General features: G+C 39.2%; 1 protein-coding gene across 3 annotated transcripts in view; it reads right to left on the bottom strand.

Moving 5' to 3' along the window:
• Window positions 1-1,901: 1,901 nt before the first annotated feature.
• The window catches only part of LOC134655398 (diuretic hormone receptor), a 35,986-nt gene continuing 19,588 nt past the window's right edge, over window positions 1,902-18,299 (bottom strand). The window contains exons 7-12 of one of the 3 annotated variants that reach the window (XM_063510856.1): window positions 11,802-11,990; window positions 9,116-9,174; window positions 8,557-8,664; window positions 5,335-5,382; window positions 2,798-2,900; window positions 1,902-2,141 (exon numbers count right to left, since the gene is read on the bottom strand). In XM_063510856.1, coding sequence (XP_063366926.1) covers window positions 2,094-2,141; window positions 2,798-2,900; window positions 5,335-5,382; window positions 8,557-8,664; window positions 9,116-9,174; window positions 11,802-11,990 — 555 coding nt within the window. In that variant the 3' untranslated portion in view covers window positions 1,902-2,093. Of the gene's footprint in view, window positions 2,142-2,797; window positions 2,901-5,334; window positions 5,383-6,583; window positions 6,743-8,556; window positions 8,665-9,115; window positions 9,175-11,801; window positions 11,991-18,299 lie in introns of those variants that run through there. The other 2 variants (XM_063510857.1, XM_063510858.1) reach the window with 2 other exon arrangements.

The following is an 18,299-nucleotide window of genomic DNA, read 5'->3' on the forward strand; positions in this document are numbered from 1 at the left end:
TTTGAAAAACATCTAATATTACTAAGCTAGCAGCACTTAGTACTTTAGCGACACTGTTTTGTAGATATTAGCGATTTTCAAAATTACCCCGACATCGAAGTGACTCCAAAACACCGTAATATTTACAATGAACTTGACTACACGTATGGGTACACTTAGCAGAATTGTATATACAATTTACGTCAATTCAGTTATCATTAGGTACTTAATACAATTACTGTATTTCAGAAGATCCTATTCTGTACAATTACAAAGCTACCAGACCTTTCATCAATTGGGAACATTGAAACACTCAAAGCTATGTACAGTTGTAGTAGTAGTAGTAGTAAAACACTTTATTGTACAAAAATCAGAAAAAAAACAGGAAAAATAACATTTGTCATTAGTACAAAGGCGAACTTATCCCTTTAAGGGATCTCTTCCAGTTAACCTTTGAGCAGTTGTATAGTGAGCTGCGAAATTGCATGGAGAAATTATGAATGAATTTTTGATAAATTCGCCATGCACGCTGATGGTTATTAGCTGACGCTATTGAAAGTTATTTATTTTCTTAGTATAACGTACCTACGTAATATAACGTAATAAATGTACAAGTTTATTTATAACCTTGACGACCGGTCTGGCCTAGTGGGTAGTGACCCTGCCTGCTAAGCCGATGGTCCTGGGTTCGAATCCCGGTAAGGGCATTTTATTTGTGTGATGAACACTAATATTTGTTCCGGAGTCATGGATGTTTTCTATGTATATAAGTATGTATTTATCTATATAAGTATGTATATCGTCGCCTAGCACCCATAGTACAAGCTTTGCTTAGTTTGGGGCTAGGTTGATCTGTGTAAGATGTCCCCCAATATTTATTTATTTATTTATAACATTTTAACATCACTATTAGATATGTGTGTGTGACAGGCGGCTATTATCGTTAAATTAGGAATTAGTAGAGTAACTGAATTGATTTCATGAAGTATGTATACATCTTGATGTCTAATGCAATGTTAAAACTGGTTAGGCAAGTTTGTTACAAAAAATAAAAACCGAGTCATTTGTTTTGTTAAAACAATTTGGGATTCGAATTATCATTATTATTATATAATCTATAATCTGCATCTGACTGTTTTATTATTGTCCTTGTAAGTCGTCTATTTAACACACGTCGCTTAAGGAAACAAGAAGTAGGAATTATTACAGGGCCCTAGCCAGGATGACAATCGTTGATAGAAAACGCCAATCAAAACTCAAATAATGTATGGAAATAGTCACGTGACTTTTCGTAGCATTTGTCATCACGATACTATTTTTCTAGGCCCCCAGGTCGGAGGGGCATAGTATCCAAATACATATACACATTTGTAAAACTACCTGACCGTCTAGCATGAGCTGCGCTCTCGCGCGCAAATTCATTCTTGAAGTCGCGCAAGATTTATGGAGTCGCGCGCGACAACGCAACTCATGCTGGCAGATCTCGACTACTCGACTCGAAAACCACGTCAAAAAATTACTGTTCTAAAATTTATATTAAGGATCTATCGGTTTAAAATTGTAGCTATAACAGTACTCATAAGCATTTTAGAAGCGTCCACACAGTCACTGAACAGAGATTCGTAAGCACGGCATATCGAAAGATTGAGATTTGAAGGCGAGAGAGACGGACGAGGCGGCTCATTCCATTCATTTCACACCTCTGGGATTGGCCCTACCGCGGGCTCACATGAATGGGTCCATAACTGAACAGAGATCAGAGGCACGTGGTAGCAGTTGATGCCGAGAGCGAGCAATGCGATGCGTTCTTCTAGTCTGTTTCACACCAAGCATTGTGCTGGATATACATATAGGCTAGGCTATGTGCCAAGTTGGTGGTGAGGGAAATACAGGCCACGTCACGACATCATACTATTTGGCAGCTGTCAACTGTCATATAAAAAATATGTTCCACACTAGGGTGGCGCCACAGTCATGCACGGAGCGAATAATCACTGAACAGAGATAGTAGGCACGTCGAAAGGACAGCTGAAGAGAGCGAGAGAGGCGGGCGAGGCAGGTGCGTCTTCCTCGGGCAAAGTGCGTAGTCGCGGGGGCCCCCCTCGCTTCTCTCCTCACACTGGGGACTGGTCGCCGCTGGCGCTGCCGCTGCCCGTGTACTCCTGCGCACAAACATACAAATTGAAAAGACAGTCTAGTTGTTTTGGAGCTTTCCGATGATATTAGATGGTCGGACACTGTGAAGATCTGGCGGCACGGCTGTCTGCACCGTGCAGTCCACACCCACAGACTTATGACCGCACAAAATGGAGACAAATCAGAAATCTCATGTGATCGCGATTCTTAGCAATGAGGAAACGAGAAAGAAGAAGATTGTGTTTAGGAGAGACAGTTCTAGATTTGATATTATGACTAGGCATTTGATTTCATACGTTGGGCATTCATTCAAACATCATACTAAATAGAATAGTTAGATAGGAGGGCCTACCACAAACATGAAATTCCGAAATTTAGGTATCTGCCTCTTTTCCTTGAATATGCAAAATTGATAGAAGAGACGCTTATTCCAAAATGCCCTTGCAATTATTTAACAATTCCTAATTTAGATAACCCATTCACTGCCAAGAACACATATGTGTGTTCATTTTGGAAATTAACCTAGAATCTGGGACGGGTACCGCGGCCGGGTGGTCTAGTGGTTAAGACGTTAGCCGCGTAAGCTGAAGACACCGGTTTGATTCCTGCCACGGGCTTGAGCCAGATGGCTTGGTCACTTTGTCTTTAGTATATGGCATCTATTTCGGTTTTAGGTACTTACGACATGTAAATGGTGGGGAGCCAGCGAGTGCCGTGGTACCAGTAGTGTGGTGGTGGTGGTTTCGGACGCGGCCGACTCTCGCTTCGACGGATGGCTGTACAACCTGGGCCAAGCTCTTTCATTAATTCGTTAAAACTAACCTTAACTAATATTAACTACAAAAACTTTCGCTATGTTCTACTCGTATGTTACAATATCTCCACTACGTTAGTTACTTCTTACACCTTACTTGGTAGTAACCAGGCGTGTCTCACTCCGCGATTTCGTCGCTTTGCTACAGGTAGCTAAAAGTATATCCGTTCGGCCCCAATTTTAGGGAAAGCCGCGCGTGGCGCTGTCGCCACCTAGCGGCCATATCTGTGACTGAGGAGACTACACTGGAAAATACAGTTTATTATTGCATTCCGGTGGACTTAGTGAGAAGAGAACGCTTGCAAACAATAAAACGAGAAGCTGCTACTTATTTCATAAAAGGCTAAACTTGGTTTTATAGTCTCCGTTTGACTTGACAAAAGGGATAGTGACGAATATAATATAGTTGTGTCGTTCTGGAGAACGTTCTCTGTTTTGTACGGGGAATGTTTTCGTGCGTTTCGTGCTCGGAAATTTGCATTCGAATACAGTGTGTAAATCCAATACGGGCGAATATTTAAACGGTGGTTAGCATAGGACCTAAAAAGTATATTCAGATACATTTTACTTAAAAATGCAATGAAAATTTTAACCATACAGAATAATTCGGCCCGCAATGTAATACACCACACGTTACGGGATACGAGCTTTTTAAAGTAACTGTCAACGCTTGTTAGCAGTTACCATAAAAAGCTCGTATCTCGTAATGTCATGTCATCTTCTGTTTCTTAATGTTTGCAGTACATTGCTGCTTGGTACATGTGAAAAAAAATCATTACGGAGTCATATTAAGTGTAACTTTAAAAAACTTCTTAATTAATGATTAGACGGGTAAATTCTTATACCTGGTTTAATTTATTGCCCGTATTGGACTTACACACTGTATAATAAGTTAATAACACCCGTTGACGTGACAGCTCAGTCAATTTGACAAACTATTCAACACAATAACAATCATAATAGTAATCCCTCAGAATAATTTATGTCTATGCAGTCAATTTAGATTCAACATTTTAATTGAATCTACATATATTTATTATTCTATAAATTTAATATATTGGGAAAGTATTCATACAAGCAAATTGAAATAAGCCTCATTCATGCAAACTATTTCATTATCACAAATTATAATTCACTTTCCAATTTCAAATACAAATCTAAGCGAATCTACAAATTATAGCAACAAATATACTCGTAAAGGCTCTATTTTTAGAAATATAAATTAAATCCTATTCAACTCGAATAGGAAGCCTTTAGGTGCAATTGAAATTGATACAAGCGAGATTGATTGCGAGGCACTTGGCCCTGCAATTAATACTTTATACAAATTAATTATAATAAACGTACACAGTTGAATATATATATATATAAATCATGGAGTAGAATTAACAACTGAATGGGGTACAGATGTAGTGCATAATTATTTTCCATCGTATTTTCTCGGAAACGTTCGTATTTGTTATGCTAGTTCAGTCAATGTCAGTACTTTTTGCACGAGACCAGGCGTGGCTCACTCCGCGATTTCGTCGCTTTGCTACAGGTAGCTAAAAGTACATCCGTTCCGACCTAATTTTGGGGAAAGCCATAAGCCGCGCGTGGCGCTGTCGCTACCTATAGCGGCCATATCTGTGCTGATCGTAACAGACGCGTTTTGTTAGAGAGTGAGTCTTTTGTACTTAGTACTATTATTTATTCTGTGACGAGACTGACTGAAATAGCAAGACACATTCACATTCGTAAGTTTCCGTGAAAATAGGATGGAAAATAATAATGCACTACATCTGTAGCGCTGTACTGTATGACGCAATGGGTAGAGGTACTTACATTTTGCGTTTACTGACTGGATTTGTTACCCAAGGACCACGGAAGTCACGGACACACGCTCCGAGCGTGAACGTTCTTGTCTTAACACTGTTAACTCTTTGACCCACCATACCCACAGATACGCACGATTAGAATTTAATATTAACCTTCTTGCATTCCAATAAGGTTTCCTTTGGCGCGTTATATGCAATAGGCGAGGCATTCAAAGGCTTAACAATGTATGGTGGTCGATGTTAGCGTCGAGCGTGCACGCTCGGTGCGTGCGTTTCGTGGCCGAGGAGGTAAAATTACGTATTTTTCAACTGCGTACGTTTATATAATTTTATTGTTAATAGGGGCATTCCACGAGAATGTCGCTTACGTAACGCTTTCGCCTTGTATGGCAGCTATCTTAATCAAATCCCTAAAGTTCTGGATTATACAGCCAATTTCTTAGCCAAGTCGTGAAATATTAACAGACCCAATATAGCTTACTCAGCATTTTCAGAAGTATTAGAATAATGTCGTTACGTAAGCGACATTCTCGTGGAATGCCCCAATACTAGTAGTACTACGTTGCAAATTTATAAATGCTTACTTACCCTTTAATTGGTTTATTCTCTTTTAAGTCGATGGTTTGCAGCTCAATGCTGAATTGGCCAAAGTTTGCATGCAAGTTTAGTTTTAGTAATTATGACATATTAGTCGAATTAGCTTATTTATTTTCAACACTCACAATATTCTACATTGCGGAGTCATGCTCCAATGAGTAAAATATGGGCCATTCTACTTTTTGTTGGACCGGAGGATTTTAATTTTAAACACACCCTTGGTTAAAATGCTTTTTAGGGAATAATCGGACCTCGAATAACTTTAACTTAATTCTAATTTAAAAGGGATATAATTTGGCCTTTTACTTAAATAGTTTTATTAAATATGTATCTAACTATTAATATTCATTAAGCAACTAAGTGACCATTAATGTCATTGATCTTTGTATGAATTATTATTATTTCCACTGCGTTACGAGCTTTTTAATCTAGCGTTGGACCAAGGTAACTCTGCATGACATTTTCAATGACAAAGTGTGGTTATTAATGTCAAATTTCTATCAAAATATGACGCTTATAATGACACTCCCTCAATTTAATTTGTTTAAGTTGGTGCAAAGTTAGCTAAGACGGACCCTACGTGTTTTTATCAATGAATTTATTTGGAAACGAGTACCTAAGTAATAATTTGATTCAAAAACAATTTTAAGCGAGTATAAACTCGTATTTGGATTATTAATGTGTGTCACACAAAACAAAACTATACAGGGTGGTCCAAACCTTGACGTCCAAAAATTTTTTTTAGATTCCTCACGTCGTGGGCTATCAGAATATACCCCATGTATGTCAGCGAAATCGCGAAAAACAAAATTTGGCTGTTTCATACATTTTGGCTGGTCCATTTTCTATAGAAGAGTACCTAAATTTTTTTTCGCCATTTCGGGGTTGGTCCCATAGTAAAAGTTCCTCAGTATAATCCCAACACCTCCCTGGCAACGGGAATGCACTTAATTTTTAGCCACTCTGTATGGGAACCCCGGAATTTCATAACAAAAGTTAAAAGTTTAATAAATCATAACTCGAAAACTACGAAAAATTGGCTAACATACATGGGGTATATTCTGATAGCCCACGAAGTGAGGAATCTAAAAAAAAATTTTGGACGTCAAGGTTTGGACCACCCTGTATAGTTGTGTGTCGTACTATTTTATTCAAGAATAAAAGTAGAATGACCCATCTCACATGCATTTCTCTTCGGATTAAAATGTCAAGCGATGCGAAAGAGTGAATAAAAAACCAGTAACACAAAGTAGGTTACATTTATTATAAACAAAATAACGAAAAAGAGAATATGTTCGTCCAAATCCACATTATTATTCCTCTGAAGTCTTCGTAAATGCAATAAGTCCTTGTATGTTGGATCGTATCCAGATCCGCCAGGCTTCTTCATACCGTGAGCCTAGTGGGAACAGAAATTGTACGTCAAATATGGATTTGGAAAGAAAAAAGACAAGCGAGGTTTGAAGCAGGTATGATGCATGCTTAGTGGAAGGCCTGAGTGGACGCTCGAAGCGGAGCGTTCGGCGGGGCGTGCAGCGTGGCGTCGGACTCACAAGTGATTTGAGCAGCGTGCACTAAGGCCGCTCCTATACGCTTGCATTTGTTTAACATCCACGCCGCACGCCCCGCCCCGCTGCACGCCGATCTCGAGCGTCCACTCAGTCCTTACACTTACACAGATGATTACTATTTTGTTTGATGCCAATTTGAGGTATGTTAGATTCGATTTTTTATTGTTTATCCTATTTCGAACTATATAATCGAGAAGTATTGTCGTTGAAGGTTCGGACGAGTGACAATAATAAAAAGTGTACGATTACATCAGGTTTGGTCGAAACGAAATTGAATCCCTTGAATTAAAACTATCATAGATGCATTGTTTATTTTTAATATTAGAGGTTATAGTGTTATGATACGCTAATCAAAATTATGATCATCATGAGAGTTAGGTAGGTACCTACGTAAATTATCATACAGTACGGGTAGTCAACATTTTATTATACTTGTTTATTATTACCAAAAATAAACACAGAAAATCGTAATTAGCGTCTGTGCTAACCATTTAATCAAACGAATGAATGAGCGCGATAATTAGTACATTCGGTCTCCGACTCAATTTCCATCACCAAACATTGTCACAAAAAACGGATAAGGCAAATTGTAGTAGCTAATTGGAAGCTCAAATCTATGACAACAAACGTTGTCGCTTTTCTAAAGATTTATAATGAGAAAGATTAATAAAAAGATACATTATTAGCAAAAAAAGCTTTTTCATTGAAGAAAAACTGTTTCTATAGTTCGTTTTTTTTAACATTAGAAAGAACTTGAAAGAAGGTAAGCGATTTTGACATGTCTTTTAATTGAAAAACACTTTAAAAAAATCAATAACTATTACTTATGAAAGCAGAAGACTATAAAAGATCGTATTAGATTCATAATTGTTACATATTTGCCGTAACTTATTTTTAAAATGTGTTTTTCAATTAAAATACACATCAAGATTGTTTACCTTATTTCTAATGCTAAAAAACACGAACTATAATTTGAATCAATAACAGCTCAGCTAATAAGATATTTCTTTTGAAATCAGTATCTTTATTGATATAACAGGCTATTGTAGAAATCTAGTTTGTATTCACAGAAGTATAAATACCGTAAAGAAAGGTAAAAGGTTTGCCTTTTTACTATTTGTATTGACTAGGTAAGCTTATTTACTTTTGTGTATATTTTTTAAGATCAAACAAAATGTTTCTTTTGCATACGTTAACTTATGTTAACATTGTAAATTAACGTAGCATTGTTTTGCTATGATATTACTTTTTTTGTAAGAAATAATAAGTATGGCTGCTTGAGAAAAGCTGTTATGACATGACCCGAAGATGAACCGTTTAAGATATATTTTATCTATATGTCCCACTAGCGCGTCCAGATGTGCATGGTGTGGAATGTTCCCAAAAAGTTGATTCAGGAAAATTTCACAGAAAACAAAGGAAACTTTAATTTGGGAAATGGAAAATTTCGATTCCCATACAAAAATATGTAAATTTTCCGAAATTATCCCATGGGGATGTGGATTTCCCAATTTTGGAAGCGTTCTAACGGCACATCGTGTCGGGCCGCGCCTGATTAGAAAATAATTATTAGATTAATTATCCTAACTAAATGAAAACTAAAACACAGCTATCTCATGCTGAAGCCAGAGCGTTCGCTCACCGTATGCTCTCGGTCCTGGATCTCGGAGACCAGTCCTTGGAGTACGAGGCGCCTCTCCGCCGGCCTCCACCTATCGCCCGTCCGGTCTTCCACCGTTCTACGCGATACCTGGACAGAGAATTAGTTGATATTAGTTGGTTGGTTGGTATTGTTAGTTATAAATAAATAAATAATAAATAAATAAATATTATAGGACATTATTACACAAATTGACTAAGCCCCACGGTAAGCTCAAGAAGCTTGTGTTGTGGGTACTCAGACAACGATACATATAAGTAATATACAAATACTTAAATACATAAAAAACAACCATGACTCAGGAACAAATATCTGTGCTCATCGCACAAATAAATGCCCTTACTGGGATTCGAACCCAGGACCGCGGCTTCACAGGCAGGGTCACTACCCACTAGGCCAGACCGGTCGTCTAACCGACCGTCGTTACTTGGTTGTTTCTGTAGCTTTAATTTCCTGTACCAAAATCGGCAATACGCTTAAGGCTGTCGCTGTCTGTCTGTTCGTTTGCTCCTAGTTTTCATAAACTGTTTTTTATACGTACCTAATAGCGTGCCGTACTTCTGTGTTCATGAAGCAGTAAAACAATGCTACGGTAAAACCCTGAAACAAACAATTTATAATTAATATTAATAATTACAATTACAGTTAATTAAGTAATACATTCATTATACAATTTTGTTTTATTCACAGGTACGGAATGGGCCATCCGATGATACGCAGATGGTAAGTGATGATTTATTTTTCGAATTTAGACTGACACGATAATGTTTATTTTATGTGATCTTAGTAAATAATTACGCCGCCAGCTGTGTTAATTATGCCGCTTTGGTTTCCGCGCCGGCGCGTAAAACCTATACAGATGTAAAAGAATAACACTAAAAATAAATTAGCCGAACCATAGAGAAATATAGTAAGACAAGAGTGCTCACTCCATACATCAGTTCAGACTATTAATTTCAGTGTCTACGTCTAGCATCGAGTAGCGGAATTATCAGTACTGCTACTTGACAATAGATGTAGCACCGACCGGAAAGTCTTATCTCAACAGCATAAGACTTTATGGTCGGTGCTACATCTATTGTCAAGTAGCAGTACTGATAGTTCCGCTACTCGATGCTAGTCTTTTTCGTACTAAAACTGATGTATGGAGTGAGCACTCTATGTATTTTTTTCTCTATGGCCGAACTTTTTGAGTACCTAATAAAAAAAAGTACTAGTACCTATCTGAAATCAAGGACTAAAGAAATAAAATTTGCAACTAGGGAACCAATCAAATTATTTTATATCGTTGGATTTGTTTTTTTAGTAGGTACTTATGAGAGAAAAAGTAACCGAGACTTCGAGGCACATACAATATTTTATAAAGTACGTATTAGAACAAATTAAATTATTTTCAGATATACTGGAGGCCTGGGTCACTTTTTCGTAGTATATGACATTTATTTAAGTTTTTAATAAAGTAATTTGATTTGATCCTTAATTCCTTAGTTTCATTGTAACTCGTATGGGTCTTTTATCATGTACTTTTTTCTCTGTACAAATTTCTTCCAGAATTCTCGTGCAGTTCACGCCCTGTCTGAGAAGGGCTTAGCGAGCACGTCTGGTGAATCAACTCTTTGTTGTATTGAAGCCTCTTTTAATGGTACAATTGCCAGCGACATGTTTCCCATTTACGATTTCCAGAGCAACGAAATGGTAATATTTCTGGGAATTTTGTGTAGGTACTTACATAACTTTAATTTGAAAAAGTTTTATAAAAGCAGTCAGGCGTATAAAAATGTTTTAGAAATTTAATGTGAAATGAAATAAAAAGTAAAATAATGAATCAAATTGGATTGAAACGAGGTTAAGAATCAGAAAAATGCTTCAAAACTCTCTAAATTTCAATAGTTACTTATTTCAAATTCCAATCAGCAGTCCATAAAACAATGAAAAGAATTTTCTTAAATCAATCGAGGCTTTACTTCAAAACATTCACTGTGTTCTATTTAATAAAGCTATTATGAACATAAACTTTTTAAACTGTAATTGGCAAAGCTTTAGAAAATTGGAAGCACTTAGAGATGGTTGAGGCTTTAAAAGCTTTGTACAGTTAATATGGCTAGACGTTTTGGTTGGAAAAGAGGACTTTATTACGACTATTATTCTATTGTATCCTGTAAAATGATGTAGAAGCTGTAAGGTTACAGTACCAATGAAACATTGAAATATGTTTTTTTTCTTGAACATTAACTTGGAAATTTCTGACAACTACTCAAAAACCACAAATTTTATAAGCTTGAAAATGTATCTAGTAGATTCTGGCCACGCTAACTGTGCACAAACTTGGCAGTAAAGTATGCATACATATTAATATACACATCCCTATAAGCTCCATACTTAACGTAGCACTTGTCATGAAAACTTAGCGTGGTTTGACTCTAGCCGCCCAAAACTATCAAATCAAAAGCAAATTTGATTTGCCTGAAAAAAATTTCAAAGTACGATGAACGGAAGGTCGTATTTTAGGTCTCTCTGTATCTTACACTCTATGAGATAAGCGTTCTGGGCTCGACAAATTATGACAGCGCCTTTAGGGTTTTCAGCGTTCAAAGGGTTAAGACATAGAATGCTTTGTCTTTACCTGAATTATACAACCTAGCTAGAATATTGTTTTTGTTTGACAAAGGATGCTTTTTATCCAGGATCGGAGAATTAACAAAATTGTGGTTAAACTAAGTCTGACTTACATGGCCTTCGCATTTATACAAAAACAATTCTTACTCAAACACAAAAAAGGCTAGTTTCATTTGACTTAATTATGAAAGCAACGTTAGGTGAGTTTTTATTTAAAGCTAGCTTAGTAACTTCATATTAGGGCGCATGGACGAGTTAATGTTAGCACAAAGAAAGTACCTATATAAAGTCGATGTTTACTATTTGAGCTGTTTGTGGTTTCTTTGTTTTTTGGTTTGATAGCTAAATTAACATGTTGGGTTTGATATTGAATAATCGTAATATACATTGTTTTAGCGAATATGGTCATCGCGTTCTATTTGGCTAATTTACAATGTAATCATGACAAGCGTAGCGTGCATCGGGGCATGCCGAGGGGCGTGCGGCATTCATAGCAACTAAATGCAAACGTACGCGAGCGGATGATGCAGATGCAGACTCTTTGCCGCTTGTCACTCCGCTGGCCGCCTCGTCGTACGCTCTGTTGGAAGACAGTTAGATTTTCATGTTACCTGTGTGGAAAGCATTAGTGCCCTCGTGTACTCGAAGGCGGACGCGAACCACGAGTCGTCGCTGGGGCCGCACAGCACCAGCAAGTTGGTGATGCCCAGCAGGGGTATCAGCACCAGCAAAGCCTTGGTTGCTTTCCTGTACTGCTCCGTTTCTAGAGTGTTGGCTGACCGCAGTTTTGTTATGAGAACCTGAGGAAAAAAATATGTCAGTGTTGTCTAAAAGAGGCATTTATTCGCTGTGTCTAAAAAGTCAGATCTAATTCTATTTATAAGGTTTTCTTTGTGTGAGACCGCGGACTAGACGCAAGACGCGCGGCAAATCAAGGCCATTCATACATTGCGCTCGACCAAATGTATGAACGCCGCTTGATTTGCCGACGCCCGGCACCGACCGCAACGACCGCCGACCGACCGGCCGGCCGTGGCCTAGTGGGTAGTGACCCTGCCGGTGAAGCCGCGGTCCTATTTAGGTTCGAATCCCGATAATGGCATTTATTTGTGTGATGAGCACCGATATTTGTTCCTGAGTCATGATTGTTTTCTATGTATTAAGTATTTGTATATTATATATATCGTTGTCTGAGTACCCACAACACAAGCTTTCTTGAGCTTACCGTGGGGCTTAGTCAATTTGTGTAAAAATGTCCTATAATATTTATATTTATTTATTTATTTGCCGCTCACCGCGCCGCACGCCTCTTTCTTCCAGTCCACAGCCATTCAACATAACAATCATGGATATTAGGCAGCATTTTTTTTTCAGTCTTTGGTTTTGACATGATTTTAAAACTATCCTTTAATTCTTCACAGAATTGCATAGATAATCCAATTTTCATTACATTGGCATTTATTGCATGTAAAAATCTAGCAAAGTAATGGTATAATATGAGGTGCCTTTCATTATGTAGAATCACATAAGAGCGCTCCAACAAGAAAAGTCAAAATAATGCAAAATTGATGATATTCCTCGATGACATTCAGTACTTTAGGGTCATTATTAGAAACAATGAGTACTTGTTACGGTAAAAGCGTCATCTTATCTTTAGGAATTACTTTTTAAATATTGGAAAAAGGGCTTATTAAATTAGTAATGATTTTTTTTCTGATGGTTGTTTCCGAAAAACCACGTGAAGCACTATATTGTGAGCTCGTATTTGTAAATGTTGAGAAGTTTACTCTGGTAAAGCTGGCTATTTTGTATTACTAATACCCTGTACATTAGGAATTACTTTTGACATTTTTTCTAAATACCTTTGAGAAAGAGAAAATCGAAGAAAAACAAACTCAATTTTCTCTCCGAAACAAGTGTCAATTCCTACGAAATTCTACTTAATATCGAAGTCATTTTCATACTCAAGCAATCTGCAGCGTTTGCTTATACTGATGGTATACATTAGTGTTTATGAAATTCTACTATAATTTTTTGGCAATTTTTTGAAAACGACTCTAATATTACCGATGACGCGCGGTCGTGAGCTCAGTGCCGCGGCAGAGCTTGTAGAGGTAGGACGTGTGTCGGTCGGCTCCGCACGTTTTCAACGGCGACGACGAGGTTTTTTATCATTGTGTGCGGCAGGCGCCGCGTAAAATGCTATACTGTGTGCGTGACAGTGCGTGTAAACGGCGATTGAGAAACTTTGATCCTAGTACTGTGTATTTGGTTTTATAGTATAGTATGTAACTACCGGACAGCATTAAAGATATTTGAAATGATCTGATATTTTATAGGTACTAAATTAAAAAATGGCTGAATACAAATGCTTTTGATGACATGTCAGAATCAGAATATATAGGTCTGATGATGGAGCTGGGAGGTGGTCACCGGTACCAATCAACCATGCAACTAAACCACTTCGTGTTTCGGCTCGTTTGATTCGTCTCAACAAGATCTTTGACACAAGATAGGACTCAGGGTCTGATGATGGAGCTGGAAGGTGGTCACCGGTACCAGTCAACCACGCAACTAAACCACTTCATGTTTGGGCTCGTTTGATTCGTCTCAACAAGATCTTTGACACAAGATAGGACTCAGGGTCTGATGATGGAGCTGGAAGGTGGTCACCGGTACCAGTCAACCACGCAACTAAACTACTTCGTGTTTGGGCTCGTTTGATTCCTCTCAACGAGATCTTTGACACAAGATATAACTCAGGGTCTGATGATGAAGCTGGAAGGTGGTCAACGGTACCAGTCAACCATGCAACTAAATCACTTCGTGTTTCAGCTCGTTTGATTCGTCTCTACAAGATCTTTGACACAAGATAGTACTGAGGGTCTGATGATGGAGCTGGAGGTTGGCACCGGTACCAGTCAACCACGCAACTAAACCACTTCGTGTTTGGGCTCGTTTTATTCCTCTCAACGAGATCTTTGACACAAGATAGAACTCAGGGTCTGATGATGAAGCTGGAAGGTGGTCACCAGTACCAGTCAACCATGCAACTAAACCACTTCGTGTTTGGGCTCGTTTGATTCCTCTCAACGAGATCTTTGACACAAGATAGAACTCAGGGTCTGATGATGAAGCTGGAAGGTGGTCACCAGTACCAGTCAACCATGCAACTAAACCACTTCGTGTTTGGGCTCGTTTGATTCCTCTCAACGAGATCTTTGACACAAGATAGAACTCAGGGTCTGATGATGAAGCTGGAAGGTGGTCAACGGTACCAGTCAACCATGCAACTAAACCACTTCGTGTTTCGGCTCGTTTGATTCGTCTCAACAAGATCTTTGACACAAGATAGTACTGAGGGTCTGATGATGGAGCTGGAAGGTTGGCACCGGTACCAGTCAACCACGCAACTAAACCACTTCGTGTTTGGGCTCGTTTTATTCATTTCAACAAGATCTTTGACACAAGATATGACTCAGGGTCTGATGATGGAGCTGGAAGGTGGTCACCGGTACCAGTCAACCATGCAACTAAACCACTTCGTGTTTGAGCTCGTTTGATTCGTCTCAACAAGATCTTGGACACTAGGTGATATTCAGGGTCTGATGATGGAGCTGGAAGGTGGTCACCGGTACCAGTCAACCACGCAACTAAACCACTTCTTGTTTGGGCTCGTTTGATTCCTCTCAACGAGATTTTTGACACAAGATAGAACTCAGGGTCTGATGGTGGAGCTGGAAGGTGGTCACCGGTACCAGTCAACCACGAAACTAAACAACTTCGTGTTTGGGCTCGTTTGATTCCTCTCAACGAGATCTTTGACACAAGATAGAACTCAGGGTCTGATGATGAAGCTGGAAGGTGGTCAACGGTACCAGTTCACCATGCAACTAAACCACTTCGTGTTTCGGCTCGTTTGATTCGTCTCAACAAGATCTTTGACACAAGATAGTACTGAGGGTCTGATGATGGAGCTGGAAGGTTGGCACCGGTACCAGTAAACCACGCAACTAAACCACTTCGTGTTTGGGCTCTTTTTATTCCTCTCAACGAGATCTTTGACACAAGATAGAACTCAGGGTCTGACGATGAAGCTGGAACTTGGTCAACGGTACCAGTCAACCATGCACCTAAACCACTTCGTGTTTGGGCTCGTTTGATTCGTCTCAACAAGATCTTTGACACAAGATAGTACTGAGGGTCTGATAATGGAGCTGGACGGTGGTCACCAGTACCAGTCAACCATGCAACTAAACCACTTCGTGTTTGGGCTCGTTTGATTCCTCTCAACGAGATCTTTGACACAAGATAGTACTGAGGGTCTGATGATGGAGCTGGAAGGTGGTCACTGGTACCAGTCAATCATGCAACTAAACCACTTCGTGTTTGGGCTCGTTTGATTTGTCTCAACAAGATCTTTGACACAACATAGTACTCACAGGGTCTGATGTGCAGCTGGAAGGTTGTCATCCCAGACACGAAGTGGTTTAGTTGCATGGTTGACTGGTACCGGTGACCACCATTCAGCTCCATCATCAGACCCTGAGTATCACCTAGTGTCAAAGATCTTGTTGAGATGAATCAAACGAGCTCAAACACGAAGTGGTTTAGTTGCATGGTTGACTGGTACCGGTGACCACCTTCCAGCTTCATCATCAGACCCTGAGTCCTATCTTGTGTCAAAGATCTTGTTGAAACAGTTGCATCAGGCCGTCATTGGTAGGGTCTGAACCCTGAATATCACCTAGTGTCCAAGATCTTGTTGAGACGAATCAAACGAGCCCAAACACGAAGTGGTTTAGTTGCATGGTTGAATGGTACCGGTGACCACCTTCCAGCTCCATCATCAGACCCTGAGTCCTATCTTGTGTCAAAGATCTTGTTGAAATGAATAAAACGAGCCCAAACACGAAGTGGTTTAGTTGCATGGTTGACTGGTACCGGTGACCACCATTCAGCTCCATCATCAGACCCTGAGTATCACCTAGTGTCAAAGATCTTGTTGAGATGAATCAAACGAGCTCAAACACTGAAGTGGTTTAGTTGCATGGTTGACTGGTACCGGTGACCACCTTCCAGCTTCATCATCAGACCCTGAGTCCTATCTTGTGTCAAAGATCTTGTTGAGACGAATCAAACGAGCCCAAACACGAAGTGGTTTAGTTGCATGGTTGACTGGTACCGGTGACCACCTTCCAGCTCCATCATCAGACCCTGAGTCATATCTTGTGTCAAAGATCTTGTTGAAATGAATAAAACGAGCCCAAACACGAAGTGGTTTAATTGCATGGTTTACTGGTACCGGTGACCACCTTCCAGCTCCATCATCAGACCCTGAATATCACCTAGTGTCCAAGATCTTGTTGAGACGAATCAAACGAGCTCAAACACGAAGTGGTTTAGTTGCATGGTTGACTGGTACCGGTGACCACCTTCCAGCTCCATCATCAGACCCTGAGTCATATCTTGTGTCAAAGATCTTGTTGAAATGAATAAAACGAGCCCAAACACGAAGTGGTTTAGTTGCATGGTTGACTGGTACCGGTGACCACCTTCCAGCTTCATCATCAGACCCTGAGTCCTATCTTGTGTCAAAGATCTTGTTGAAATGAATAAAACGAGCCCAAACACGAAGTGGTTTAGTTGCATGGTTTACTGGTACCGGTGACCACCTTCCAGCTCCATCATCAGACCCTGAATATCACCTAGTGTCCAAGATCTTGTTGAGACGAATCAAACGAGCCCAAACACGAAGTGGTTTAGTTGCATGGTTGAATGGTACCGGTGACCACCTTCCAGCTCCATCATCAGACCCTGACTATCACCTAGTGCCAAAGATCTTGTTGAGACGAATCAAACGAGCTCAAACACGAAGTGGTTTAATTGCATAGTTGACTGGTACCAGTGGCCACTTTCTAGCTCCATTATCAGACCCTGAGTGTCACCTAGTGCCAAAGATCTTGTTGAGACGAATCAAACGAGCCTAATCATGTTACTACATGGTTGATTGGTATCCGTGACCACCTTCATCATCATCATCAGGCTTCATCATCAGATGCTTAGTATCAGCTCGTTTCTAAACCTAAGATACAAATTAAGGGTTTTATTATATAGCTAAAATAGTTTCACTATACAACCTATACCATATGCAATGACGAAAAATGAAAATAAGCGAGTACCTAAGTAAGTACGTTTAATTTCTTTCTAGTAATAATGACCTACATAAGTATGTATATTTGCACTGGATTTAGTATTTTCGTACCAAATAACATTTTTAGGACTTTGATATTAAAGTACAGTTAGTGTTGTTATGATTGATTTCAATGTGCTTCACGATCGGATCAAGAATGTTTAATCCATCATTGTAGTGCGACCGAGGGAAAATGCGGTGGAAGGGTTCGGCGACCTGAGCTCGCGGGGCCTGCCGCAGCGCGTAAAATACCTAAACTCGCTCATCCCCGAAATGTAATAGCACTCTTACCGATTGTCAACAGAATTTGGGGGAAATGGGGAGAATTTATTAAATAAATTACATACATACGCTGACAGACGGAGAAGGCCGACTTTAAAAATAACGAATGGACCATTTTCTCTCCCCTATATTCTCAACTATCACTACAAACCCGTACTGATAAAAGCACCTGCCACTTTTCCGAAGGTAGGTAAGCACTAAAGTCTAACGGTGAATTTGGGGTCTCCTTACTACCTCAGTACCTAATTTATTTATAGAGAGCTACGGATAGGGTTACCAGATACAAATTTAGAATTTACTGACAAAATTCCTGATTTCCGAATATTTTTCCTGACATTCATATTTTTGACGAACGACGACGACGGGTGGGGGGGGGGGGGTTTAGGGGGTCTAGCCGTTAGCGATGGGCACCCGATTGAGCCGATAGCCGCGTTTTATTATTAAGTTTTATTAAAATTTATCATTTGTATTTTTTTTTCTCAATGAACTGTGTTATTTTATTATCGACATTATGCAGAAACTAATATACATAAAAATTAAATTAACACTAACATTAATATGATTGTATTGATTTAAGTAAATAAAAAGGTACTTTATAAAGAAGTCTATCAATTCCAAAAATTCCTGACATTTT

This window comes from Cydia amplana, chromosome 16 (assembly GCF_948474715.1).
Source record: "Cydia amplana chromosome 16, ilCydAmpl1.1, whole genome shotgun sequence".
NCBI lineage: Eukaryota > Metazoa > Arthropoda > Insecta > Lepidoptera > Tortricidae > Cydia > Cydia amplana.